This window comes from Cyanistes caeruleus, chromosome 17 (genome assembly GCF_971803275.1).
Source record: "Cyanistes caeruleus chromosome 17, bCyaCae1.hap1.1, whole genome shotgun sequence".
Classification (NCBI taxonomy): Eukaryota; Metazoa; Chordata; class Aves; order Passeriformes; family Paridae; genus Cyanistes; species Cyanistes caeruleus.
The window spans coordinates 15373445-15399636 of record NC_141717.1 but is presented as its reverse complement, the minus strand read 5'-3'; the positions used below and the strand labels follow the sequence as shown (position 1 = coordinate 15399636).

The 26192-nt window shown below is 54.8% G+C and overlaps 1 protein-coding gene across 1 annotated transcript in view; it reads left to right on the top strand.

Annotated features, from left to right (window-relative positions):
* Positions 1 to 2173: 2173 nt before the first annotated feature.
* HS3ST6 (heparan sulfate-glucosamine 3-sulfotransferase 6) overlaps positions 2174 to 26192 on the top strand; it is a 30739-nt gene continuing 6720 nt past the window's right edge. Inside the window, exon 1 of the mRNA XM_086853908.1 lies at positions 2174 to 2567. Within this exon, the coding sequence (XP_086710034.1) occupies positions 2179 to 2567 (389 nt within the window). The 5' untranslated portion in view covers positions 2174 to 2178. The remainder of the gene's footprint in view (positions 2568 to 26192) is intronic.

Here is a 26192-nt window from a genome sequence, read left to right as displayed (position 1 = left end):
AGTGTCACCCACCCTGCAGCCCTGTCACTGTGTCACCCTGTCACCCTGTCACGGTGTCACCCTGCAGCCCTGTCACCGTGTCACCTTGTCACCGTGTCACCTTGTCACTGTGTCACCCACCCTGCAGCCCTGTCACAGTGTCACCCTGTCACTGTGTCACCCTGTCACGGTGTCACCCTGCAGCCCTGTCACCGTGTCACCTTGTCACTGTGTCACCCTGTCACGGTGTCACCCACCCTGCAGCCCTGTCACCGTGTCACCCTGTCACTGTGTCACCCTGCAGCCTTGTCACTGTGTCACCGTGTCACCCTGTCACGGTGTCACCCACCTTGTCACTGTGTCACCCTGCAGCCCTGTCACTGTGTCACCCTGTCACTGTGTCACCCACCCTGAAGCCCTGTCACCCTGCAGCCCTGTCACCGTGTCACCCTGCAGCCCTGTCACTGTCACCTTGTCACTGTGTCACCCACCCTGCAGCCCTGTCACCATGTCACCCACCCTGCAGCCTTGTCACCGTGTCACCCTGTTACCCTGTCACCCTGCAGCCTTGTCACCGTGTCACCCTGCTGCCTCAGCACCATACCACCCTGCAGCCCTGTCTGTCACCGTGTCACCCTGCAGCCCTGTCACCCTGCAGCGTTGTCACCGTGTCACTGTGTCACCCTACACCCACATCATGCTGTCACCCTGCAGTCCTGTCACTGTCACCGTGTCACCCTGCAGCTCTGCAACCGTATCACATCAAACCCTGCAGCTGTATCACAGTGTCACCCTGCAGCCCTGTCACCCTGCAGCCCTGTCACCCTGCCATCCTGGCACTGGGTCACCCTGCAGCCCTGTCACCCTGCCATCCTGGCACTGGGTCACCCTGCAGCCCTGTCACCCTGCAGCCCTGTCACCCTGCCATCCTGGCACTGGGTCACCCTGCAGCTTTGTCACCCTGTCACCCGATAGCCCTGTCCCCGTGTCACCCTGCAGGTTTGTCACCCCACAGCCCTGTCCCCGTGTCACCCTGCAGCTTTGTCACCCCACAGCCCTGTCCCTGTGTCACCCTGCAGCTTTGTCACCCCACAGCCCTGTCCCCGTGTCACCCTGCAGGTTTGTCACCCCACAGCCCTGTCCCTGTGTCACCCTGCAGCTTTGTCACCCCACAGCCCTGTCCCCGTGTCACCCTGCAGGTTTGTCACCCCACAACCCTGTCCCTGTGTCACCCTGCAGCTTTGTCACCCCACAGCCGTGTCCCTGTGTCCCCCTCTGACGCTGCCATTGTCCAAGTCCTGCTGTAGCCCCACAGGATCATCACTGACCCCAGTCCAGCACCGCTCCACCCTCCCCATCCCAGGCTGTGGATCCTCATCCTCATTCCCCAGCTCTTGGAAAACTTGGGGGCTCTAATTCTGAAGAGATTTAATTACATGAACAGGTTAATTAAGACACCAGCCTGGGGTCCTGCTCTGCTGCCGGAGCCTTCCCGGTGAGACCCTTTCCAAAAACACCCATTGGAGCCCCGGGAATGGTGAGGAGAGGAGGGAATATATGAAAGGAGAAAAATTGATGGGAAAATGTGGTGAATTATGGAGAAATGTGGGAAATTAAGGGAAAACGTGTGAAAACACAGGGAAATGTGGGAAGCGTGTGAAAACATGAGGAAGTGTGGGGAAGCGTGGCAAAAATACGGAAAAAACATGGGAAAATGGGGGGAAATGCGGGAAAAGGCGAAAACACGGAGTAAGATGGGGAAGTGTGGGGTAACATGGGAAAACAAGAGGAAATGGTGGGGAGAGGAACGGAAAAACACAGGGAGAAGGCGTGAGAACACAGGGAAATGTGTGCAAACCTGTGCCCACCCGCCTGGGAAGGGGCTGCCCCGTGCGGGTGACAGCCACGCGTGGGGGTGACATCCCCGCGTGTGCCGCGCCCCTTCCCCGCTGCCAATCCCCTCCTTCCCCATCCTTCCCCTCCCTTCCCCATCCTTCCCCTCCCTTCCCCATCCCTCCCCTCCCTTCCCTTCCCCTCCTCGGGGCGTCACCGCCCCACGCGCGTGTCCTCGCCCTCCCCCGCCCCGCGGGTGGGCGTGGGGGCGGCGCGGCCGGGCCGGGGGGAGCTCGGGGAGGGGGACCCGGGGCCGGGCCGGGGGGCGCGGGGGGCGCGGCGGCGGTGCGGGATGCGCGGCCCCCGATGGGATGTAGCGGGCGGCTGCTGGGACCCGCCGGGGGCCGCCGCGCCTCGCTGCTCCTCACCATGATCCTCTTCTTCACCTACTTCTTCTCCTGCCTGCCCGGGCCCTGCGAGCCGCTGCCGCCCGCGCTGCTGCTGCCGCCGCCCGCAGCGCTGCCCGCGGGGCCGGGGGAAGCGGCGGGGGGCTCGGGGGGCTCGGGGGGCTCGGGGGGCTCGGGGGGCTCGGGGGGCGGCAGCCGCCGTTTCCCCCAGGCCATCATCGTGGGCGTGAAGAAGGGCGGGACGCGGGCGCTGCTCGAGTTCCTGCGGGCGCACCCCGGGGTGCGGGCGGTGGGCGCCGAACCCCATTTCTTCGACAGGTGCTACGAGAAGGGGCTGCGCTGGTACAGGTAAGGTCGCCGGGGGGGGTCGGGAATTAGCGCAGAGCTGTGTTAATCGCAGCCCCGGCAGGGATGCGGCGGCTCCGCAACAGGAGGGTCCCGGGAGAGAAATGCGCTCCGAGGGGAGGATGCGGGTCCCGGGCGGGACGAGCGGGGGGCGGCAGCTCCGACCCTCGCCGGGGCTGGGGAAGGGGCTGGAGGCTGCTTTTGAGGGGCTGCCGCTGAAGTCGGGAGCGCTGCGAGTGTGAGAAGCGGTCCCCTTGTCCCCTTGTCGCCGTGTCCCCCTGTCCCCCTGTCCCCGTGTTCCCCTGTCCCCGTGTCCCCCTGTCCCCCTGTCCCCGTGTTCCCCTGTCCCCCTGTCCCCCTGTCCCCCTATCCCCGTGTCCCCCTGTCCCCCTGTCCCCGTGTTCCCCTGTCCCCCTGTCCCCCTGTCCCCCTGTCCCCCTGTCCCCCTGTCCCCCTGTCCCCGTGTCCCCCTATCCCCGTGTTCCCCTGTCCCCCTGTCCCCCTGTCCCCCTGTCCCCCTGTCCCCCTGTCCCCCTGTCCCCGTGTCCCCCTATCCCCGTGTCCCCGTGTCCCCCTGTCCCCGTGTCCCCCTGTCCCCCTGTCCCCCTGTCCCCCTGTCCCCGTGTCCCCCTGTCCCCCTGTCCCCCTGTCCCCCTGTCCCCCTGTCCCCCTGTCCCCTTGTCCCCCTGTCCCCCTGTCCCCCTGTCCCCGTGTCTCCCTGTCCCCGTGTCCCCCTGTCCCCCTGTCCCCCTGTCCCCCTGTCCCCCTGTCCCCTTGTCCCCCTGTCCCCGTGTCCCCCTGTCCCCGTGTCCCCCTGTCCCCGTGTCCCCCTGTCCCCGTGTCCCCTTGTCGCCGTTTTCCTCGCTGTCCCCCCGCCTCCCATCCCGCATCCCACCCGGCCAGCGACGAAACCGGCAGCAAAAATGTGCTCGTTCAACTCCCCAGGCTTTGCGATTTTAACCTTTAGCGCTTTATCCCCAGCCGTGCCCCCGTTTCCCCACCGGGTTCCTTTAGGAATTGCTTTATTCGTGTGGTTTATAAAGAAAAAACAACTCCGAAATGAGAGAGGACCTCGGGCTTGATCCTGGCTGTGCTTGGATCGGGGAGTGGGCGAGGGGTGAATCCGTGGGATCCTGGGCGGGTTTGTGGCAAAGGGCAGAGCTGGAGCGATCCAAGGGAGTTCGTTTTTTGATGTTTCTTGATGGGATTGAACTCTTCAGGCGATAAAGCATTCGGAAGAGCAGCTACCGTGCATGTGGAGTGTATTAAACTCGCGTCTCCTGGCCAGCTCCAGAGCGGCTGGGCCAAGCGGAGTGGGGAGCGATAAGTCCCTTGAAGCCGGGGATGGAATCTGCTCCGTTATTCTGAAGGCAATCCAAATGTGTCGATGTATGAAAGCGCCGTGGTGTTCTCGGGGAAACATCTGTAAATAATAAAAGGAGTAGCTCTCCCTGTCCTTCCTGCCTCTCCATCCCCTTTTCCCCCATCCCCGAGGGAATACCGGATTTCTTACGCGCTCTCCATGTTTTGGGGGAGGTTGCAGCTTCCCCATCCTCGCCCAAGTAACAACCTGTGAAAAATCAGCGTGTTTAATGGAAAGAGTAATTTTAGTGGTAATTTTACACGCAGAGTTTCAGTTTTCTGAGCCCACATCTGGGCTGTAAAGTTACGACTTAACACACCTTCAAAACCCAGTAAGTAGCGGCGCTTATTTTTATGGCTGCATTAATATCCCCGTGATTTATGAGCTCATTCCTCGGCTCCGCGCTGCTCGAGCAACAATAATGATGATCACTAATCTTTTTTTTGGGGTGAGGACTGCTCTCTCTTGGCAGAATGGGAGTTTAATGACTGCGAGCACATAATTAAAGCGGGGAAGATCGAACGCTTTCATATCGCCCGGCAGGACGGACCGCAGAGAGAACGAGAAATAAATCTTAGTTTGGATGGCTCTGCTGTGAGTTTTTAGTCTCAGGGAGCCTGGCCTGGCACCAGTTTTGAGATGATCCCGCATGTGGTTGTGGTAAATTTGGAGAAATGGAGCGGGGAAGGTTTTTCGGCCGCTGGGCTGGGGAGAATCCGCATCCTTTGGGGCGAGGCAAAAATCAGGAGATGTTTTGCTTTAACTCTGAGTAAAGTGTGGTTTTAATCACGCACACACACACATTTCCCTTCGCTTCCTCTTCTCTCGGCCTCTTGTTTTGTCTTCTCACAAGACCTCGCAGTACCAGGGGATTTTATCCCCGGGAAGCCAGACGGAGCTAAATGCTTAAAGCTGGGATGTGCTGGAATGGAGGGAAAGAGAAGCTGGACAGAAAATCAGGTTTTTCCTATGGATATCTCAAAAGTGGTGTAAACATTTTTAAAATATTTGAACTTGCTAGGAAACCGAAATTACACCAACCCCTTCTCACGCCAAGATATTTGGCCCGAAGGCACCTGTAGGTTGTTGCTTGTCTTGAGTAAATGTGGAAAAAGAATTCCCTTGGAAATATCACTCCGGAATTATTTTGTTCTTTCTTAGTAGCTCCGTCCTGTAGTGATTTCCCTGCTCTGGCAGGAGCATCTCCTCGTGGGTGATGAGTAGTTTGTTATAAGTTACTGACTGAAATAATTTATTCTTACTGGATTGTTTTATTTAATTTGAATTTGAAATGGCTCAAAGCCCCCTCTTGTGGGTTTTTTTTTTTTCTTTTTTGGAGTAGTAGTGAAAAGAAAATGTTCTGCAAAAGCGTCTCCTCCAGAATTCCCTGGGTTTTAGCTGATTCTAAGAAGGTTAAACACCTTTTCAAGGCTGCAGCCTAAATGATTTAATGGTTAATCCAAGCATGATGGGATGTTTTCTCCTCAAGAAAAACACGATTTTAATTTTTTTTTGGCACTCAGTGCTGCTTGAAGGAAACCTAAATAAAACCTAAATAAAAAGAAGCGATGCTGGCGTGTCTGCTGCCAGTTTGGGGTGTGGGGGATCCTCTTTGGGGGCCTGGGACTGTCTGTGTGTGTTTTGTGGGAATGTAGGTGAGGATAAATGTTAAAAACTCAATTAAATCCGAGCAGTTTGGGGTGATATTCAGAAATCCATTGCAAAACCTGGAGCATCTGTGACGGTGTGGGGCCAGGTCCTGCCTTTGCCTGTGGGGATTGTGGAGAACAACATTTGTGGGGTGAAGGGGTTTAAAGGGCTGGAAGCCCCTCGGTGTGAGGGGAGCAGGTTTGGGCTCACCTGTGACATTTGGGACGTGTTCACACCTTGTCTGGCGGGGCTGGGGCTCTCCAGAGCCGCTGCTCTGCTCCACTGGGGACGTTTTGGGGGCGTAGCAGAATCTTTGCATGGGATTGTTCCCTTTTGGGATGCCAGAGCTGGTTTGGTTCCCACGCAGAGGTTCCGGCTGCCTCGCACCGAGTTTGGCACAGAGAGGGGGGAACAGCAGCTTTGGGGAGTGTGGCAGTGCTGGGAGAGGGGCCTGGGCTGAAGGGAAAGGAGTTCAGGGGAATTCAGCTTTGAGGGAATTCCTGTGGAAAGCTCTGAGCCTGACACAGCTCATCCAAAGAAGTCTCCTCATCCCCATCTGCCAAAACTTTGCGGCAACATCGGCTCAACGTGAATCGGCTTTTCCTCTGTCTCGTGTTTTCTTGTGTGACCTGGGATCCCTGTCCCAAATTCCCATCCTGTCTTCCTGCTTTTCCCAAGGAAGATTTAGGCAGGAATGGTGCTGGGCCAAGGCTCCCTGCACCCCGCACATCCTGAGCCCGGGAAGCTGCACACACCGGATTTGTAGGAATTGTAAAGAATTCCCGATTTTCATACGGTTTGGACCAGAAGTATTAAAAGCTACTATGGGATGTCTGGTGGTTGGCCAGGCTGGAGCCCTGCAGGCGGAGGGACACGAGGAGGAGCTGGAATCCCCAGGGAGCATCCTCTGAGCCCTGCAGAGCCAGCCCACAGCTCCGACACTTCTCGGAGGCCAAATTTAACATTTCACTGTCGTTTTCCCGTCCCATCCAACACGAAAGTTGGATTGAGGGGGGGAAGAACTCTCCGTGGGGCTTCCTCCATCCCTCTGTTCTTCTGCTGAGGTGTCCCAGCTCGGGAGCAGCTCCGGGAAGGTGGAGGGGGAGCAGAGAGCCCGGCTTGTGGGGTTTGCCCCCTCCCCTTCCCCGACCCCATTCACAGCTAATAACGCTCTTGAAAGGCATCCAGGGTTTCTTGAGCCAGACTTTGTTATCTCGGAACCTCGCAACCCCGACGCCTTTGAGCGACAGGAGAAGGACGCGCTGCTCTTTTGACTTTTGCCGGGAGCGTTATTGGCAGCTGAAAAGTGGAGCTAAGGAGGTGCCTTGAGGGGGTTTTTTGTGTGTGTTGCGATTGTACAGACACATCAAGCTGCTCGAGCTGCTGAATAAAACCGGCTCCTCCGGAGTCACCAGGCTGAGTTTTGGCACTCGGGTCCCCTCCCAGGGCCGGCTTTTCACAGGCGCCTTCGGGAAGCGCAAAGGTGGGAAGAGACAAAGGAATGCGGGATGGCGATGCACGGACCTGCTCCGGGACATTATCTTTATTCATCGGCACCGCTAATCTCTCTTTCTCCTCCGGATGGACTCGGTTTCAGCGCTGCCGACTCAGAGCGGCCCTTGTTTTGCCGGGGTGTTCGCAGCTTCTCGCCTTTATTACTTTACAATCTTTTCTTTTTTTTTTTTTTTTTCCACTTCCATTCACAAGTGAGACCTTTCTGTCTCAGCTTTCCCCATCCTCACCCCCGTGTTTGGGAAATGAAACCTCAAGTACAAAGAAAACATGCGGGGAAACCTGAGAAAAAGCTGATTTTAACTGAGAATAAGATACAGTAAAGCTTTTACTTAAGGCGCAGTGTTTTGGGTTGGCTTTTATGCGCTGTTTTAGCCTCAGCCCTACTCTTAAGACCGGGTTTAAGCGCTGGGTGTCCCCGTGGCAGCCGGGTGGATCTCAGTGATGATGTCCCCCTGTTTTCTGCTCCCCAACACACACCCAGCACTGCCCGGGCTTGGGAATCAATCCATAATTCGTGCAAAATTTGAGTTTCTGCAAACCGCTTTCACGTGGCATTAAAAATAGCTTTTACTGCCACGACGAGGAATTAACATTTGAAACCATTTAAAGAGCTCCCAGACGGGGATTGCTGCGGGTGGGGGGAGAGAGAGGGGCTGTGCCCGTCCTGTTTTGGGGGGTCGGTGATGGAAGCACAGCTCAACCCCCCCTCGCCCCTCATTTTCACGATGTTATTCCTTTATTTCCACACGGCCGGGTTTTCTTCCCCGTCCCATCAAGTGATTCTTGCTGAGCCAAGCAGGTTCGGGAGCCTGAATTTGAGCCTGGCTCAGCCTCCAGGCAAAACCAAGTCGGGTTGTTTGTTCCTTGTGCTGCTGCTCGGATAGTTCAGGCTCGGGTGATTGGAGCTGCGTGTTAATGTTGGCCGGGATTTTGGGGATAAAAGCTGTGATTTGCAGGGTGGAAGGAGCCGTGTGCTCTTCCCGGCTCAGGAATGCTCTCCCTGTCTCTGGATCTGTTAAATAAATGGGGGGATTACACCCGGGCTGGGCAGGAGTAACCTGAGTTCCTAAAGGATTTCAGATCTGCCAGGATTTCCGTCCCAGGCTGCTTAAATACACCCAGAGATCACGGGGGTGGTTAAAAAAAATATAATAATATTATGGGAATTGATTCTTCTGGAAAAATCTTCTTCATTCCTGTCCTTTCCCTTGTGCTCTTCGTCGTAACCTCAGGAGATAGAATTGAAATATTGAAACGTGGGGTTTTTTGTTTTTTTTTTTTTAATCCATATAACTCCAGAGAAGTTCTGAAAATATGTCAAATATTGCCAAAAAATTCAACAAGAGCCAGGAAAGCCGCAAGGCTTCTGTTAGTGGAATTATTGAAAGCTTGGAGAAATAATCACTGCAGTGTCAAAGAAAGTTTGGGAGTTTCTCCTTAAAGGTATTATGTGGATTTTTTTCTCCCCTCGATTATTTTTAGATCATGACAGAAGGTGGAAAAGGCCGGTGGATTTAGAGGGTGCTTTCATGCAAGGAGAGACAATTACTTAAGAGAGTTCAAAGCTTATTTATAAAACAGTAATTACCTTCCCCTGGGATGGAGACGGGCGGCTCTGGCGGCGGGGAGGGGGTTGCAGCACTTAATTGACAAAGATGCTTAAAAGCTTCCTCCTGACCTTTTGAGAAACTTTCTGCTGCAACAGGCTCGGGCAGAGATTGAAAACCTGCCCAAGGAAAGGCCAGGTTTAATACCGAGACTTAGCTCTAAATGGCTTTTCAAAGGGCTGGGGAAATCCTCCTGCTTAGGGAGCCGGTGGTGTCGGAGGGATGGATGGATGGATGATGGATGGATGGATGGATGGATGGATGGATGATGGATGGATGGATGATGGATGGATGGATGGATGGATGGATGGATGGATGGATGGATGATGGATGATGGATGGATGGATGGATGGATGGATGATGGATGGATGATGGATGGATGATGGATGGATGGATGATGGATGGATGGATGGATGGATGGATGGATGGATGATGGATGGATGATGGATGGATGGATGATGGATGGATGGATGGATGGATGGATGGATGGATGATGGATGATGGATGGATGGATGATGGATGGATGATGGATGGATGATGGATGGATGGATGGATGGATGGATGGATGGATGGATGGATGGATGATGGATGATGGATGGATGATGGATGGATGATGGATGATGGATGGATGGATGGATGGATGGATGGATGATGGATGGATGGATGATGGATGGATGGATGATGGATGATGGATGGATGGATGATGGATGGATGGATGGATGGATGGATGATGGATGATGGATGGATGGATGATGGATGGATGATGGATGGATGATGGATGATGGATGGATGATGGATGGATGGATGGATGGATGGATGGATGATGGATGGATGGATGGATGGATGATGGATGGATGGATGGATGGATGATGGATGGATGGATGGATGGATGGATGGATGGATGATGGATGGATGATGGATGGATGGATGATCGATGATGGATGATGGATGGATGATGGATGGATGGATGGATGGATGATGGATGGATGGATGGATGATGGATGGATGGATGGATGGATGATGGATGGATGGATGGATGGATGATGGATGGATGGATGGATGGATGGATGGATGGATGGATGGATGATGGATGGATGGATGATGGATGGATGATGGATGGATGGATGATGGATGATGGATGGATGATGGATGGATGAATGGATGGATGGATGGATGATGGATGATGGATGGATGGATGGATGGATGGATGGATGTCCTGCTCCATGTCTGCAGCACAGGGTTCTGGGAACAGGGTGGGACCTGAGCCTGGCATCTCCCTCCCCACATTCTGGCTCTTGGGACGGCCAGAATATTAAAGTGAGGAGCACAGGGATGTTCTGAGAGGCTTCTGTGGGCTTCGGTTGGAAGCCTGGTCTGGGTGGTGGAGGCAGCCAGGGCTGGTCCATGCTGAACATGTCACGGCAGTGGTTTAAGATGAGTCTTTCCTTTCCTGTGGGAATTCGTGGAATCATGGAATGGTTTGTGTTGGAAGGCACCTCAAAGATCAACTCATTCCACCTCTGCCATGGCAGGGACACCTTCCACCTTCCCAGGCTGCTCCAAGCCCTGTCCAGCCTGGCCTGGGACACTGCCAGGGATCCAGGGGCAGCCCCAGCTGCTCTGGGCACCCTGTGCCAGAACCTGCCCAAGTTCACCCCACATGAAGAGTGGCCCAAACACCCCAACCACACCACGACAGACTCGTGGTGGTTGCAGCCCTGATCTCCCCCCGTGGCAGTGTTCAGGTCTCGGGGGTCAGTGTCCAGCTCCGTGGGATTCCAGGCTTTGTGGAGAGCAGGGATGAGCCAGGGTTTGCACAGATGAGATGGTCCAGAGCCAAAGAGAGCATCTCTGTTCCATCACATGCTGCTGGTGGCAAGGACTACCCTGACCTGGAGCACATGAGACTGAAATGTGGGGGGTAATGGCTGAAATTCAGAAAAATTCACGATTTGGGCTCTAAAGCACCAGCACGGAATGTTTTAGGCAGCCTGAGATAACAGCAGCACTTTGGGGGTAGGATGAGCTTCTGGGCTCCTCCTGGGAGTGATCTTGGTGTGTTCCACCAAGGAAATCTCATGGCAGGGACACGAGGGGAATAAACTCCTCTCTCCCAGCCAGGAGCTCCACAGTGAGGGGGTGGCAGGAGCCTCCCAAGCCCCGGGGGCCGCTCTGCATCTCAACACACAAAATTGATCAGGAGCAGGAGAGAATTACATTCATACAGTCACTTGTCACTGTGGTCTTATTAGGAATCTCCACTCATTAGTGTGGAGAGAACAAGGACGTGACCTTGTTAATGTCCTTGGGCAGGGGAAAGGCTGATTGACCACTTTGCTATTGATTTATCACTTAGCCCTGGAGCTCTGTGTGCTTTGCCGTGGCCGTGGGCACACCCCGCCCTGGGCACACCTGGCCCTGGGCACACCTGGCCCTGGGCACATCTGGAGGGTTTTCTGCAGCTGGAATGGAGAATTGGCATCCTTTTCCCTGTCCTGTCCGCACCCTTCGGGCTGATTCAGCCGGGAATTCGCAGCCAAGTCGTGCAAATTAAAAATAAATAAATAAATAAAAAAGGATGAGCCGGTGATTGATGGGAAGGGCCGAGGAAAGTGACAGATCCCGTCCCTGGAGGCCACATCCCTGCACTGCCGGAGCCTCCTGCCTTGTGCAACTTCCCAGCTGCTCCAGAGCCGCGGTATCCCAAAGCCCTGGGCTGGGGGAGCCTCTCCCTGTCCCCCCTGTGCCCCCCACAGCAGCCCCGGGGACAGGATGGACCCGCTGGGGCTGCGGGAGGACTCGGTCAGGTCTGGGGTCACCTTTGGGCTCTGCATGGCAGGAAGGACACGGAGGGGCTGGAGTGTGTCCAGGGAAGGGAACGGGGCTGGGGAAGGGGCTGGAGCACCAGGAGGGGCTGAGGGAGCTGGGAAAGGGCTGGAGAATCCCTGAGGGAGCTGGGAAAGGGCTGGAGAATTCCTGAGGGAGCTGGGAAAGGGCTGGAGAATTCCTGAGGGAGCTGGGAAAGGGCTGGAGAATTCCTGAGGGAGCTGGGAAAGGGATGGAGAATTCCTGAGGGAGCTGGGAAAGGGCTCAGCCTGGAGCAAAGGAGGCTCAGGGGGAATTTCTGGCTCTGCACAAGTCCCTGGCAGGAGGGGACAGCCGGGGGGTTCGGGCTCTGCTCCCAGGGAACGGGGACAGGAGGAGAGGGAACGGCCTCAGGCTGGGCCAGGGGAGGCTCAGGGTGGATATTGGGAACAATTCCTTCATGGAAAGGACTGTCCAGGCCTGGCACAGCTGCCCAGGGCAGGAGTCCCCATCCCTGGAGGGATTTAACAGCCCTGTGGATGTGGCACTTGGGGACGTGGATTGTTGGGCTGGATGATCTTAGAGGGTTTTCCAACCGTGATTCCACAATTCCATAATTCCTTCTGTGGGTGAAATCACATCCCCATCAGGGCAGGATCCCAAAATGCCTCTGCCATCTCCACAGCCCTACATCTGATTATTTCATTTGATTTGATTTTTCCCCTCTCTGGAGGCTTCTGTAGGTGCTACTTGTTCCCGAATGTTCCTCTGTCCCCACCTGCCCCATCCCGCGTGTTCCTCGAGCTCCCCAGTAATTCCAAGTGACAAATCCCCCTCTCCACGACCACCCTGCCAGGGAGGAAATGTCGATTAAGTGGAAGTGAAAGAAATCCTCCAATTAGCGGCAGCGCGGAGGGGCTCGATCTGTGCCATTGATCCGGCGCTTGTCAGCGCCATCGCTCATCCGCTGTCGATAGCTCCAGCCGGGGATGGGGACACCGATGTCCCCGCGGTCCCTGGCGTGCCGGAGCCTCTCCAGGGCTTTTCCCATCCCCTCGGAGCTGCCTGGCAGCTCCATCCCTGCGGGATGCGCAGCCGGAGAGCCGGGGGGGTTTATTCTTCCCCCCAGAGCCATCGGCCGCTTCCTCCGGCGCTTCTAGGCTTCCCAAAGTCATCTTCCGAAGCCACACAAGCCTGAGAAAAATTTCGAGGGGCCGCTGCCAAGTACTTTCAGCCGGGAATTTGGGTTTTGTTGAGGGAAGGCATGGTTTGTCTGCATGAAAAGCGGGTTTTTGGGGGGAGGGCCGGGCGGAACGTCCCCCCGCGGTGTCAGAGCCCCGAGCGTGACAAACCCGCATCCGCTGCGGGCCGCGGGAGCCTCTCCTGCACAAAGGAGCCGTCGGGCAGGGCTGGGCTGCTGCCAGCGGGACAAGGGACAGAAGCGTCCCCAAGGGCCGGGTGGGACACGGGGGGCCCGGAGCATCCCAGTGCTCCATCCATGGAAGGGCTGTGCAGAACTGGGATCCATGGAAGGGCTGTGCAGGACTGGGATCCATGGAAGGGCTGTGCAGGATTGGGATTCATGGAAGGGCTGTGCAGGACTGGGATCCATGGAAGGGCTGTGCAGGATTGGGATCCATGGAAGGGCTGTGCAGGACTGGGATTCATGGAAGGGCTGTGCAGGACTGGGATCCATGGAAGGGCTGTGCAGGATTTGGATTCATGGAAGGGCTGTGCAGGACTGGGGTTTGTCCTGCTGTGCTCAGGCACCGTCCTGCCCTGTCCTCCCCGCTGGTTTTGGGGTCCTGGCTGCCTCTGGCTTCGGTGTTTGTTTGGGGCTGGTGTGAGCTGGGAGGTTTGCAGGGAGGATGGGGAGCTCAGAGCTCATTTTGGATGGTGTGGGATGGATGGGAGCACCGTGGGTTCTGGTTCTGCGGCAGTTCCATGCTGGTGTCACCCCTGGCAGGTGGCTCTAGGTCACTGGTGTCCCCACAGGGCTGTGGTTGTGTCTCTCTGGGTGTTTGTATCACATCCCTCACCTTCTCCCAGTCGGTGATGAAGGTGTCCCCAGCTCCCCCAAACCCCTGGGCTGGTTTAGGGACAATCACCCCAAACCTCCCGCAGCCCCTGGGGTGTGATGGCAGTGGGGACATTGTCTGTGCTGAGCTCTGAGCTCACAGAGTCACAGAATATCCCGAACTGGGACAGACCCATTGATCCAACACATCCCTGGTGACGAGTCCAGCCCAGAGGGGAGCAGAGGTGGCCTCAGAGCCCCCAGCCCTGGCAGAGGATGGGGCTGGGACCCCCAGCAGGTCACCCTCGTTAGCCTGAGTGTGACATGCCGGTTAATTACCCCCTGTGCCATCAGAAGGGACGTGTGGGGCTGGTGTCACTCACCCTGCTTGATCCCCGTCTCGTTACAAGGCAGATAATGAGGCACAGCCTTGTTCAGCTCTGATCTCGGTGTGAATATTAAAAATTCATATTTTGGCGCTTTGAGGAGGATCAGGAAGCGTGTGAGGGTGTTCTGCATCCACGGGGCTGAGCAGGGATCACACCCAGGCCTCGGTCATGTTAAAGGCTCAGAAAACTTGAATTACTGAACAGGGACTGTGAAGGGGAGATTCCTTTCAGCCTTAATCACTCTGGTGGTGCAAGACCTTTTCTAAACATTTCTTTTTTTCTAGGCAAAATGCCTTTAAATAAAGGCTTACAGGTTTAGTGAGCCTCTAACTCCAGCTGTGTCCAGCTGTGTGAGCCTCACGTCAGCGCCACAACCAAACGAGTTGCTGGAAGTGTCAGCACACACCTGGTTGTTGAGGGGTTTCTGGTTTCATGACACCGAGGGCTGATGACTTCCACGCTCAGCTGTGTGTGTGTGATGTACCCAGCTCTGACCCCAAAAGCAGCCCCACTTCTCCCAGGTGAGGTTGGAGCCGAGTTATGGACACAGAGCAGGGGGGAGCAGCCCCCTTTGGAGAGAAATCTGGCTGTGAGACCCCCTGAGCTCGGCTGGGGGGACAGATCTCACTCTCTGCATGCAGCTGAACATAAATAAAAGCATGATCTGGGTGGAGGACGGGGTGGGAACTCCTCTGATTTTGTTAGGAATCCCCAGAGATTCGATGATTTTTGAGTCACGGAGCCTTGGCACAGGGAGAGTTTCAGTTCTTACTTGAAGCCAGCACGTCCTGAAGAGAAGAAAACCATCCCAGGAACCAGGAGAACCACGTGAACGTGCCCAGCTGTGTTTGAACACAATCCCAGTTTGAACTGGAAGTGGGCTGGAGGTGGCTCATGTTCTTACCTGCAGCAAAACATCAGCAGCAGAGGGTTACGAAACCATTTGGAGATGAAAAGATCTCCCAAACCATCTCCCAGGCCATAAAAACCCCAAAACCATTTCCCAAACCATCTCCCAGGCCATAAAAACCCCAAAACCATCTCCCAAACCATCTCCCAGGCCATAAAAGACCCCAGGACCGCTCTGGCAGCCCGGTGAAGAACGGTGGCTCCCTGTGGTTTGAGGATCTCAGGGGATCAGATGGAGGCAGTGGGGAGCAGCAGGAGGTGGAAGGTGCAGGGGCAGTGCCTGGGGGTGTCCCCACAGCCAGGCAGGTTTGTCCTGTGCCAGCTGGGTCACCTCACCCCAGCATGATCAGAATGAGGCACCACGTGTTCTGTCAGCTCCCCCAGTCACCGTGCAGGACACAGAACAACTTTAAAAGAACAAGGAAAACTGTTGCCACTTCAAAACTGGGCTCGGAATTGATGCCAGGCCTCCAGCAGACTGATGCTCCTTTCTTCTCCCGTTAATTAATTCCTCTGCCTCCAGTGAATTTCCATCTTTTATTTGTGCAGCAATCAAAGGCTGCGAGCAGCGAGGCCCACATTAGGAACAGACCCATCCAACCTTTTTTTTTAATCTTCCTGTATCAGTTCCTCGTCCTCTCCTGGTGCTGCCACGCTGCAGCTGAAGCACAGATGCCAAGAGATGACTTTGCTGGAGGAGGGAAGGGGCACGCAGCCCCCCGGAGTTTGCTCCCAGCAGGTCTCCTTTGCTGCAGAGAGGAGGAAGAATACGGCTGAGTTCTGCTCAGAGACACAAATGGGCAATTACAGGGTCACCTGAGAAGTGCCTGGTGATTTACGGCGTCATTAAAAGGTGATGGTAAAAGTAGGGAAGATTTGTAGCATCTGCATGGAAACCCCGTCCCTGACCCTCACACCCCAGATACCAAGAGATTAAATATCCAAGGAGGCCTTGAAGCCTGGGGATGGCTTTGAGGGAGAGCCCTGCACATCTGGAAATGCTTGGCCTGATACTGAAGCCCCTGGACCGTGTGTAATGAAATGTAATTCCCTCCTCGCCCTGCTGTGGGCCAGGACAGGCTCTTGGAAGGGGAAGGTGCAGCCAATGTGGATGTGAAGGTGAAGATGAGCTTTGCTGGGGGCTGTGGGGAGCAGAGCCCTGCTGAGGAAAAGGAAGTCACTTCCAGTGGGGAGAGAGCCAGGGCTGGATCCTCCTGCCTGGGGGAAGATCAGCCTGATCCCAAAGAGCGGCTCTGAAAGAGCTCCACGGCTCATGGGTCTGTTCCCACGCCCAGCACGGGAGTGACGGCTCTGGCTGCCCTTGGGACTGTTGGGTCTCCTCCTCATGCCCTTGGAAGGCTCCAGGTGGTGGAGCCTTTGTTGCTGGAGCAGTGCAACATTCCCGTTTCTCCTGTTCCATCCTGGCACTTGCAGTTCTGGCTTCTGGTCCTCCTTTGGACGTTGTGCTTGTTAGAGGGAAGAAATCCCAGCTGGAAGTGAAAGGTGGGAAGGGTGGGCTGATGGGAGAAGGTGCTTTGAGGTCCCACACCTTGACTGGGATGGCCTGGATGTCTTATTCCATGTTCTGTCCTGTGTGTTATCCCACGTGTTATCCTGTGTGTTATCCCATGTTATCCCAGGTTTTATCCCAAGTTATCCTGTGTGTTATCCCATGTGTTATCCCATGTTTTATCCCATGTTATCCCATGTGTTATCCTGTGTTTTATCCCATGTTATCCCATGTGTTATCCTGTGTTTTATCCCATGTAATCCCATGTTTTATCCCATGTTATCCCATGTGTTATCCTGTGTTTTATCCCATGTTATCCCATGTTTTATCCCATGTGCTATCCCATGTGTTACCCTGTGTGTTATCCCATGTTATCCCAGGTTTTATCCTGTGTGTTATCCCATGTTTTATCCTGTATTATCCTGTGTTTTATCCCCTGTTATCCCAGGTTTTATCCCATGTTATCCTGTGTGTTATCCCATGTGTTATCCCATGTTATCCTGTGTGTTATCCCATGTGTTATCCCATGTTATCCCATGTTTTATCCCATGTTATCCCATGTGTTATCCCATGTTTTATCCTGTGTGTTATCCCATGTTTTATCCCATGTTATCCCATGTGTTACACCATGTTTTATCCCATGTTATCCCATGTTTTATCCCACGTTATCCCACATTTTATCCCACGTTATTCCGTGTGCCGGTGCCCAGCAGAGCCTGTGTGGTGTCAGGCTGGAGAGCAGTGCGGGATCTGAGGTAAAACCTCTTTTTTGGAGGCTCTGCTCCTCCAGGGCTCCCCAGCTGCAGGAGATCTCCCCTCCCAGCCCTTCCTGGCAGGATCAGGATTCCCCAGGATCCTCCTGGCTCCGGCAGAGCGATGCCGCTCTGCAGCAGCGACGTTCCAACTTGGAATTACATCTCACCCTGCCTTGTTTTGGGCAAACAGGGATTTTTTAGGGAGAAATCTGCGGGTGGAAGCAGCTCTGAGGGCCAGCTTGGCTCGCTGGCAGGCTGTGCTCGGAGCCGAGCTGGGAATGAGCAGGGATGGAGGGTGCACATGTTTTCAGGGAGCAGGGGAGAGCTGGCAGGGCTGGGGATGAAAGCAGCATATGTCTGATTGAGCAAGTGGAGAAATGCGGGCCAGATGGCTGCAGGGACTGGGAGTGGGGAATAATTTCCAAAGTCTTTGCTCTCCGGAGCAAGATTAGGGCAATCTCTTCCTCTCGGCTCAATTTGCCTCCCGTGGTGGCTTTGGGCAGAGCTCTTAATGCTGTTTGTGACCTCCAGGGATTTGGGGAATTGTTCTCCGGGGTGGAAATGTTGAGCAGCACGCAGGGAGCAGGGGATGGTTTGTAAGGATGAGCCCTCCATCCCAGGGAAGGGGGAATCTGGGAGAAGCCCTTTCCTGGGTGTTTTACAGGGTCTGACCAGGAACTCAGGTGGGTCCTGGGGGAGGCTGGTCATGGAATCAAGGAATTCCAGACTGGTTTGGTTGGAAGGGACTTTCAAGATCGTCCAGTTCCAATCCCAACGCCTTCCACTATCCCAGGGTGCTCCAAGCCCTTGGGCACTTCCAGGGATCCAGGGACAGCCACAGCTTCTCTGGGAAATCCATCCCTGTCCCTCCTCACCCTCACAGCCAGGAATTCCTTCCCAATGTCCCAGCCAAATCTCCTCTTTTCCAATGTGAAGCCATTCCCTGTGTCCTGTCTGTTCACCTCCAGCTCTCCTGGAGCCTCTTTGGTCCCGTGAAGGGCTCTGAGCTCTCCCTGGAGCCTTCTCTTCTCCAGGCTGAAAAAGGAGATTTGTGGTTTGGAGGAAATTTTAAAACTGTATTTTTTAGGTGATCTTTATGTTAATAAAAAAAGCAACCAAAAGTACCTGTGATGGGACAGGCGTGGTAGAAGCAGAAATTGCAGTTCCATCAAGCCAAGGAAATCCTAAATAATCCAAAAATTAACCCAGGATGAAGGTTTGGAAGTCGCTTTTTTCATTGTATGAAGAGAGGGAGAAAAAAAAAAAAAAGAAATCTGTGTATAAACCCTGTTTCAAGGAAATGAATTTCAAATAAGAAAAACAAATTTGAGTTAATTCCTCTTTTCCAAGCACGGCTCCATTCAGTGTTTTGGGAGTCAGGGGATTTGGGGATCTGGAGATAGCGTCAGTGTTTTTGGGTAACAAGTACAAACTGTAGCAGCTTTTAAGGCTTCAGAAGCTGTTTCTGATTAGGATCTTTTCTTTTGACAACTTTTTTTTTTCTTTTCAGGGAGAAAAAAAAAAAGGGTGGGGGGGAGGAGGAAAAGGCTTTTTGTAACACAGTTGGGTTAGAGATGAGGGGAAAATCTGTTTGAAATATGCAGGGACCTGAAAGCAAATCTTGAGTGAATAATAAGTTTAACTGACCTTAAAATATCCCATTGCCATGAGGGATTTGAGAGTAATACTTCAAATGGATTTTTGATGAGGCTCTGCAGGCTGTGGGGAATTGAATATTTTTACCCAACACGTTTTCTGATCTAAATTTTCACAATAACTGGGGAAAAAAACCTATTTGGGAATGCCTAAAGAAGGGTTGGGGTAGCGTTGTTTTACTCTAAAGCTGCTGTTGTGTAGGGAGAAACCAATTTGCTGCAAGGTCACTTTTCAGAAGTGCTTTTATTCCCCAATATTTAAATTTAATCCTGGAGCAGAATTGTGTGGTACCTTGGCATTCCATGGGGGGGTCCAGTGGAGGATGATCCCGGTGCCTGCTGGCTCAGTGTGTGTGTCCCAAGGCTGGCACCAGCCCCGGGGCTCTGCTGGGACCCTGCTGTGATGTCACTGTCCCTAGGATTCCCAGGATCCCTGCAGGAAGCCCTGGCTGCTGGGAAAACACCTGTGGGAGAAGCCCCAAATTCCAGGATAGAAATCCCTGTGGTTGCTTCTTCCTCCAATGGAAGACAGCAGCACTTCCTGGGCTGTCCTGCTGCCTGTCTGTCCATCCATCCATCATCCATGGATTCCATCCATCATCCATCCATCCATCCATTATCCATCCATCATCCATCCATCCATCATCCATCCATCCATCATCCATCCATCCATCATCCATCCATCATCCATCATCCATCCATCCATCATCCATCATCCATCCATCATCCATCCATCCATCATCCATCCCTCATCCATCCATCCATCCATCCATCCATCCATCCATCCATCATCCATCCATCCATCCATCCATCCATCATCCATGGATTCCATCCATCATCCATCCATCCATCCATCCATCCATCCATCCATCCATCCATCATCCATCCATCCATCCATCCATCCATCCATCCATCATCCATCCATCCATCCATCATCCATGGATTCCATCCATCATCCATCCATCCATCATCCATCCATCCATCCATCATCCATCCATCCATCATCCATCCATCCATCCATCCATCCATCCATCCATCATCCATCCATCCATCATCCATCCATCCATCCATCATCCATCCATCCATCATCCATCCATCCATCCATCCATCCATCCATCCATCCATCCATCATCCATCCATCCATCCATCCATCCATCCATCCATCCATCATCCATCCATCCATCATCCATCATCCATCCATCCATCATCCATCCATCCATCCATCCTTCCATCATCCATCCCAGGGGACAATTCCATCCCGAAGGACAGAGGGATGTCCCGTGTCCCCAGGGCTGTGGGGCTCTGCCAAGGGCTCCATTCCTTCCCTCCTGTGGAGTGGGTGATCCCACAAGAGTGTGGGATCATTGCCTCGCTCCTGGCTGGCATGGGGTTGGCTTTGGGATTCTGGAGAATCATGGAAAGGTTTGGGGTGGAAGGGACCTTAAAGCCCATCCAGTGCCACCCTGTGCTCACAGTCCCAGGCTGCTCCAAGCCCTGTCCTGGGACACTTCCCCAGGGAGCTGCTGCTCCAGGGAGGTGCTGCTGCCTGGGGATGTTTTTAAGGCTGGCTGTTATCAGACACCCACACTGCGCTGCAGTTCCTGAATCCATGGCTCTGGAATCCAGGGCTTTTCCTCACCAGCATCTGTTCCCAAAGCTGCTGCAGCTTTGGTGTTTCCAGTCCTTTAAATCCCTTGGAATCGCTGATGTTGGAAAAGCCCCCTGAGCTCACTGAGCCCAACCACCCCCCAGCACTGCCAGGACCACCACCCATGTCCCCAAGTGCCACATCCGCAGAACTTTCCAATCCCTGCAGGGTTGGGGACTCCACCCCTGCTCTGGGCAGCGTTTCCATGAAGGAATTTTCCCGGTGCTGCCCGTCAGGCTGGCTCCAGCCCTGCTGTGGCCTCGGCTCCCTGATCCCTCTGCTGCCCAAAGCGGCTGCCCAGGGATGCTGGGATCGGTGTTCCCATCCATCACCCCTGGCCACCGCTCAGCTTTCCATGGAAATGTGCAAAAATTCCTATTTTTGATCCTCACCCTCCATCAAATCCGGCTGGAATGGTCCGGTGGGATCCGACAGGGCTGGGGAAGATGGGCAGACGGCTGGACAGACAGACAGACAGAGCGTGTGATTGCTCAAGCCACACTTCCGTAGGAAACCAGGCTAAAAATAAGCAAAATCCAGTTCTTTCCCACAAATAGCTCCAGTTGCCACAAACTGAAGCTTTTCCAGTGAAGAAAATTGTTTTGTTAGAGAATTGCCAGCACTGACAGGATGGATGGAACCCCCACCACCATCACCTGGGGCTCACCCAGAGCTCTGGGAGCTGCCTGAGGCTGGGGAAGCTGCAGAAACATCCATTTCCTGGAATTCCAGATGTGGGAGAGACCTTAAATCCCATCCAGTGCCATTCCCTGCCATGGCAGGGACACCTCCCACTGCCCCAGGGTGCTCCAAGCCCTGTGCAACCTCTCCTGGGACATTCCTGATCCTTCCCAACATCTCCACATCCCCTTTCTTCATGGCTGGAGGAACAGCTTTCCATTTTTTTTTGCAGCAAAGTGCGTAATCCTCCCCTGGCTCCCTCCTGGTGGGGGATTTCCTTTGCCTGGGGACCAGCTGAGCCTGCTGAGAGGGGGAAGGGGCTCCCAGCATCATCCCCAGCATTCCCTGTTATGAATTCCCTGTTATGAATTCTATTTATCGCATTCCCAATCCTCGTGGTCCCAGATTTGTGGGGTTTCTCCCTCATGTGTGGAGGCAGCAGTTGTGGGGTCCCTGGGGGCTGCCCTGCACACTCAGGGAGTGCCTGAGCAGGTTGGTGGAGACCAGAAACATTTTCTCTGTGCTGAGACTCCTCTCCCAGTTCCCTTCTCCTGGGTGGGATGGCACGGAGAAGTTTGGGAATGGTGGCTCCCATCCCTGCCATGCTGCGGGCAAAGCTCCTCGCCAGGAAATGAGGCTTTTTCTGATAGTAAAAAAAAAAAGAGCTAAATTTGTTTCCCATCTTCCCTCAGGCTGGATTACAAATTTGACACAGATGGGGGAATCTTTGTTGTTTCTGTGGAAAATTTTCTTTTCCGTCCCAATGACAGCAGCGTGACAGCATCAGACCTGAGACAAACACCAAAAAAAGCCAGTTCTGGGGTTTTGGGGGGGGGACACGGATGAGCTCCTCCAGCCTGGAGCCATCCTGAGCTGGGACAAGTGTGGGATGTGGCTGTGGAGAGCCACAACCTGCTCTGGGGGCAGCCTGGGGTGGAGAACGTGGCCAGAACAGGGGGTTTAGGGTGACATTTTCCCTGTGAGCCCCCAGAGGTGAGGAGGAGGAGGGTTTGAGCTGTAGGATGCAGGGGTTTGGCTGAGGGGTGCTGGGGCAGGGGACAAGGGGATGTTTTGGGGACACAAAACGTTTTTCCTTTGAGATGCAGCTGTGGCTCAGCCTGGAAAGGTGACAATAAGGGCTGGGCCATCCCAGCTCCATCCCTGTGTCCCTGCAGGTGACTGTCCCCAGGGCTCAGGAGACTGTCACCTTTGCATGGATTGACCTGGGGCTCTCCAGAGCTGCTGCCTCTTCCAGGCCTTCAGGTTCCTGCCAGCAGCAGCCCCTCCATCACCTGCCCGAGCTGCCAAAGGCATTACAGCAACCCCGGGAAAGCGGGAATGCTGCATCCCTGGGCACCAGGGCTCTGCCCCTGCTGCCTCAGCACATTTCAGCCCCTCGTGCCCATGTGCAGCTGTGGCTTCTCTGTCCCCGTCCCCCTCCTGTCCTGTGCCACCCCTGAGTGCCCACCGGGGTCTGTGGGACAGCTGCTCCCTGCCCTGGCCCCGCAGCCCCCCGAGGGTCCCTGTGCCCAGCCGGGAGCGGGGCTGCAGATGATGCCACTCGTCTGCCAGCCCTGGCACCCGGCCCAGGCGCCCCTGGGGTCTGTCTGAACTCAGGTCACTGCCCCGAGGTGGAGCTTTCCCTCCTCGGGCCAAACCCCACAGCCCCACATCGCTCTGGGATCTTCCTGGAGCTGCTGGTGGCCACAGGAGCCACTGCTGGCTCTGTCCCCTCTCCTGTCCCCACAGGGCACCCACCCCTCAGTGCCCATTGCTGGGTGTCCCCAGACAGGGGTTTGGTGCTGGGGGTCACAGGGGGTGTCCCCAAACAGGGGTTTGGTGCTGGGGGTCACAGGGGGTGTCCCCAAACAGGGGATGATGCTCCTGGCAGGATGGAACAGAGGGAGGGGCACCAGGACAAAGCGAGGCACTGGCTCAGTTTGGGGGGCTGGGGTGGGCGCTGAGGGGGATCCCCTTCACGGGGGGATTGAGGTGCCGAGCCACTGCTGATCTCAGTGTTCCCAAATTCCTCTGTGGATGTGGCCAAGAGAGCTTTCCCTGGAGCTGGTGCTGATGGATCCCCACTGGCAGCCCCGGCTGTGGCTCCCGAGCCAGGGCTGCTCGATGTTTGCTGAGGTAGAAATGAGGCGGTTTTGGAAGCGCTTCAGAGCAGCTCGTGCTTGGTTTGAGGCTGAAGTTTCACTCAGGATTTCAAGCAGGACCTGGTGCTCGCTCAGCAGGGCAGAGCCAGACTGGGAAAGCGGTTTTTGCAGGAGTTTCCATGAGATGCAGGCATGGATCAGCTGATGGAGATGGGGAGGTTCTGCTCGGAGGGCAGGGCTCACCTCTCACACCTTTGATTTCATAGAAACAGATCCCACCGGGATCGATTCCTTCCCAACCTCTGAACCTCGGCGATGCCAGCGGGACCTGGGGGCACCCCCAGCCCAGGGAGCACAAAGTGCTGGTTTTTGTGCTTTTGAAAGAGGAAAAACGGGATAAACGGCTTGAAAATGCTGGAATGGCTCACGCTAGGAATGGTGAGGGTGGGAAGATCTTTGCTATTCCCTGGAAGTTGTTGGGTTGTGCAGGAGGAGGGTGAGGAGCAGGACGAGGAGCTCCCTGGAGGGGACAGCCAGGGGACAGCCAGGGGACAGCCAGGGGACAGCCAGCCCTGCCCACGGTGGCCTTGGAGCCACCATCTGGAGAGCCCGGCTGCCCCTTCCCGTGGCTCCTCGAGGCTCCGGGCTCGGCCGGGGCCGCCCCATACTGAGATCAAATAAACACAAATACCCTGAAATTATTCATGGCTCCGGGGACTTGTCTGATGCCTCGTCAGCAGCTGCTGATCAAATCAGGGCAGCTGTCAATCGAGCGGCAAGGGCTGGCTCTGGCCGACATGTGTGGATTATTCCTTCTCCTTCCCTTCCTTCCTCCATCCCTCCCGGGCTCCCGCACCTGCGGCGGGGCTGGGATGGAGCGGGATGGGCAGGAATTCTGGGGGTGCCCCTCGCCCGCACCCCGGCACCGGGACAAGGAGGGACCCCAGGGACAGCGGGGTGCGGGTCCTGCCACCTGCGCTGTCCCCCGTTAATTAGGCTGGGCTAATTAGCGGAGAGCTTGTGGCTCAGGGAGCGCTGGGAGTGAGTCCAGGGAGGGGATGGATGCGCTTGGAATGGTGACAGGACACGGGGAATGGCTCCACAGGGATGGGAAAGGATACTGGGAATAAATCCTTCCCTGCCCCGAGGGAAACTGAGGCTGCCCCTGGATCCCTGGCAGTGCCCCAGGCCAGGCTGGAGGAACCTGGGATAGTGAAAAGGGTCCCCTCCTTTTCCTTCTGCTCAGCCAAGCATCGGGAAGTGGAAGAATTCCTATTTCTGCTCCCTGTGGAGCTGCAAACCTGAAAACCCCAAGGATTTTTGTGACCTTTTTATGCCTTTCCTGTGCTCTGCTCCATCAAGGTGGGAAACCAGGCAGGACCAGCCTGTTGCTGTGAGGGGATAATTTACTGAGAACTAACAAATTTTAAATTTGTGATTGAAACAAGAGCTTTAGACAGAGTGGTCTCAGGGATTATTTTTTTTCTGATTTTTGTTTTTTTTTAAAAAGAAACCTTGGGACAGTCAGGGATAGTGGAGTCCCCTTCCCTCCCCAGCAGCTCCAAGAGCAAATTTTCCTTATTTATTGTCCCTCCCGAGGATCCCAGTTACCAGGGGGATAAAATCTGTCACCAGTGTGTGTACGGCAGGTTCAGAGGAGGGTAATTTGTGTTTCCCCCTGCTCAGACAGCAGGTCAGGTCATAAAGCACCGGATCCAGGGGAGGGAGAGCCTGTTTAAACGCTGCCTGTGCTGAAAGGTGCAATAATCCGCCGGATTACTTTCCGGGGGAGCTGCAGGAAAATTTACTGCCTTGGAAAGGGATTATCCCAGCGCTGCTGCCAGAGGATTTCTTCCCTTTCTTTCCTAAGAGGAAGGAAGTTTTTCATTGAATTCCTGCTGCTCCCCGTGAGCACCGCAGCTCTCACGGCTCGGGGGGAAGAACTCATCCCGAGCTTTATCCCGATCTCTCAGGTGGGACAGGGAAACTCCAGCCCGGCTGGGAATTCGGGTGGAGTTTGCGGCGCCTTCACTGCACAGAAGGTGCCGAGATGCTGGAGGGGTCGAGTTTGATCCGGAGGGATAAAACGGGAGGAGAGATAAAGAGGAAAAGGGATAACCAGGAGAGATAACCAGGAGAGATAAAGAGGAGATGAGATAACCAGGAGAGATAACCAGGAGATGGGATAACCAGGAGAGATAACCAGGAGAGATAACCAGGAGTGATAAAGAGGAGATGGGATAACCAGGAGGAGGAATAAATGGCAGGAGGGATAACCAGGAGAAGGGATAACCAGGAGGAGGAATAAATGGCAGGAGGGATAAAAAGGAGGGATAACCAGAAGAAGGGATAACCAGAAGGGATAACCAGGAGGAGGAATAAATGGAAGGAGGAATAAATGTCAGGAGGGATAACCAGGAGAAGGGATAAAAAGGAGGAGGGATAACCAGAAGAAGGGATAACCAGAAGAAGGGATAACCAGGAGGAGGAATAAAGAGGAGAAGGGATAACCAGGAGGAGGAATAAAGAGGAGAAGGGATAACCAGGAGGAGGAATAAATGGCAGGAGGGATAACCAGAAGTGATAAATGCTCTCGGGTGCAGCTCCAGCTGCAGGACCAGCCTTTGCACCAGCAGCCACGAGGATTCCAGCCCCGAGCATCCCCAAACCCAAGCGCTCCATCCCCCATCCCGAGCAGAGAATGGAGCTGGAGCATCTTCCCAGGCTGGAGCTCAGGGCTGCTCCAGCCCCGAGTTCCTCCAGCAGAGCCCCCCCGGGCCCGGGGCTCTGCGGGGGCGTTGGGGGGGGTTGGTTTTGTTTGATTTCCTTCCCCTGGAAGGCAGGAGCGGGGGGCTGGGCCAGCCAAGCCCTTTAATTGTGTGCAATGAAGGCTGACAGTGCCGAGGCGCAGCCTTTAAAAGGGGTACTGAACCTTTAATTCCTGAATAAATCATCTCCAGTCTGTTGCTCCTTCATCTGCAAGCTGTTTGAGCAGGACACACGGGCACTGCTGGGAAGGGTC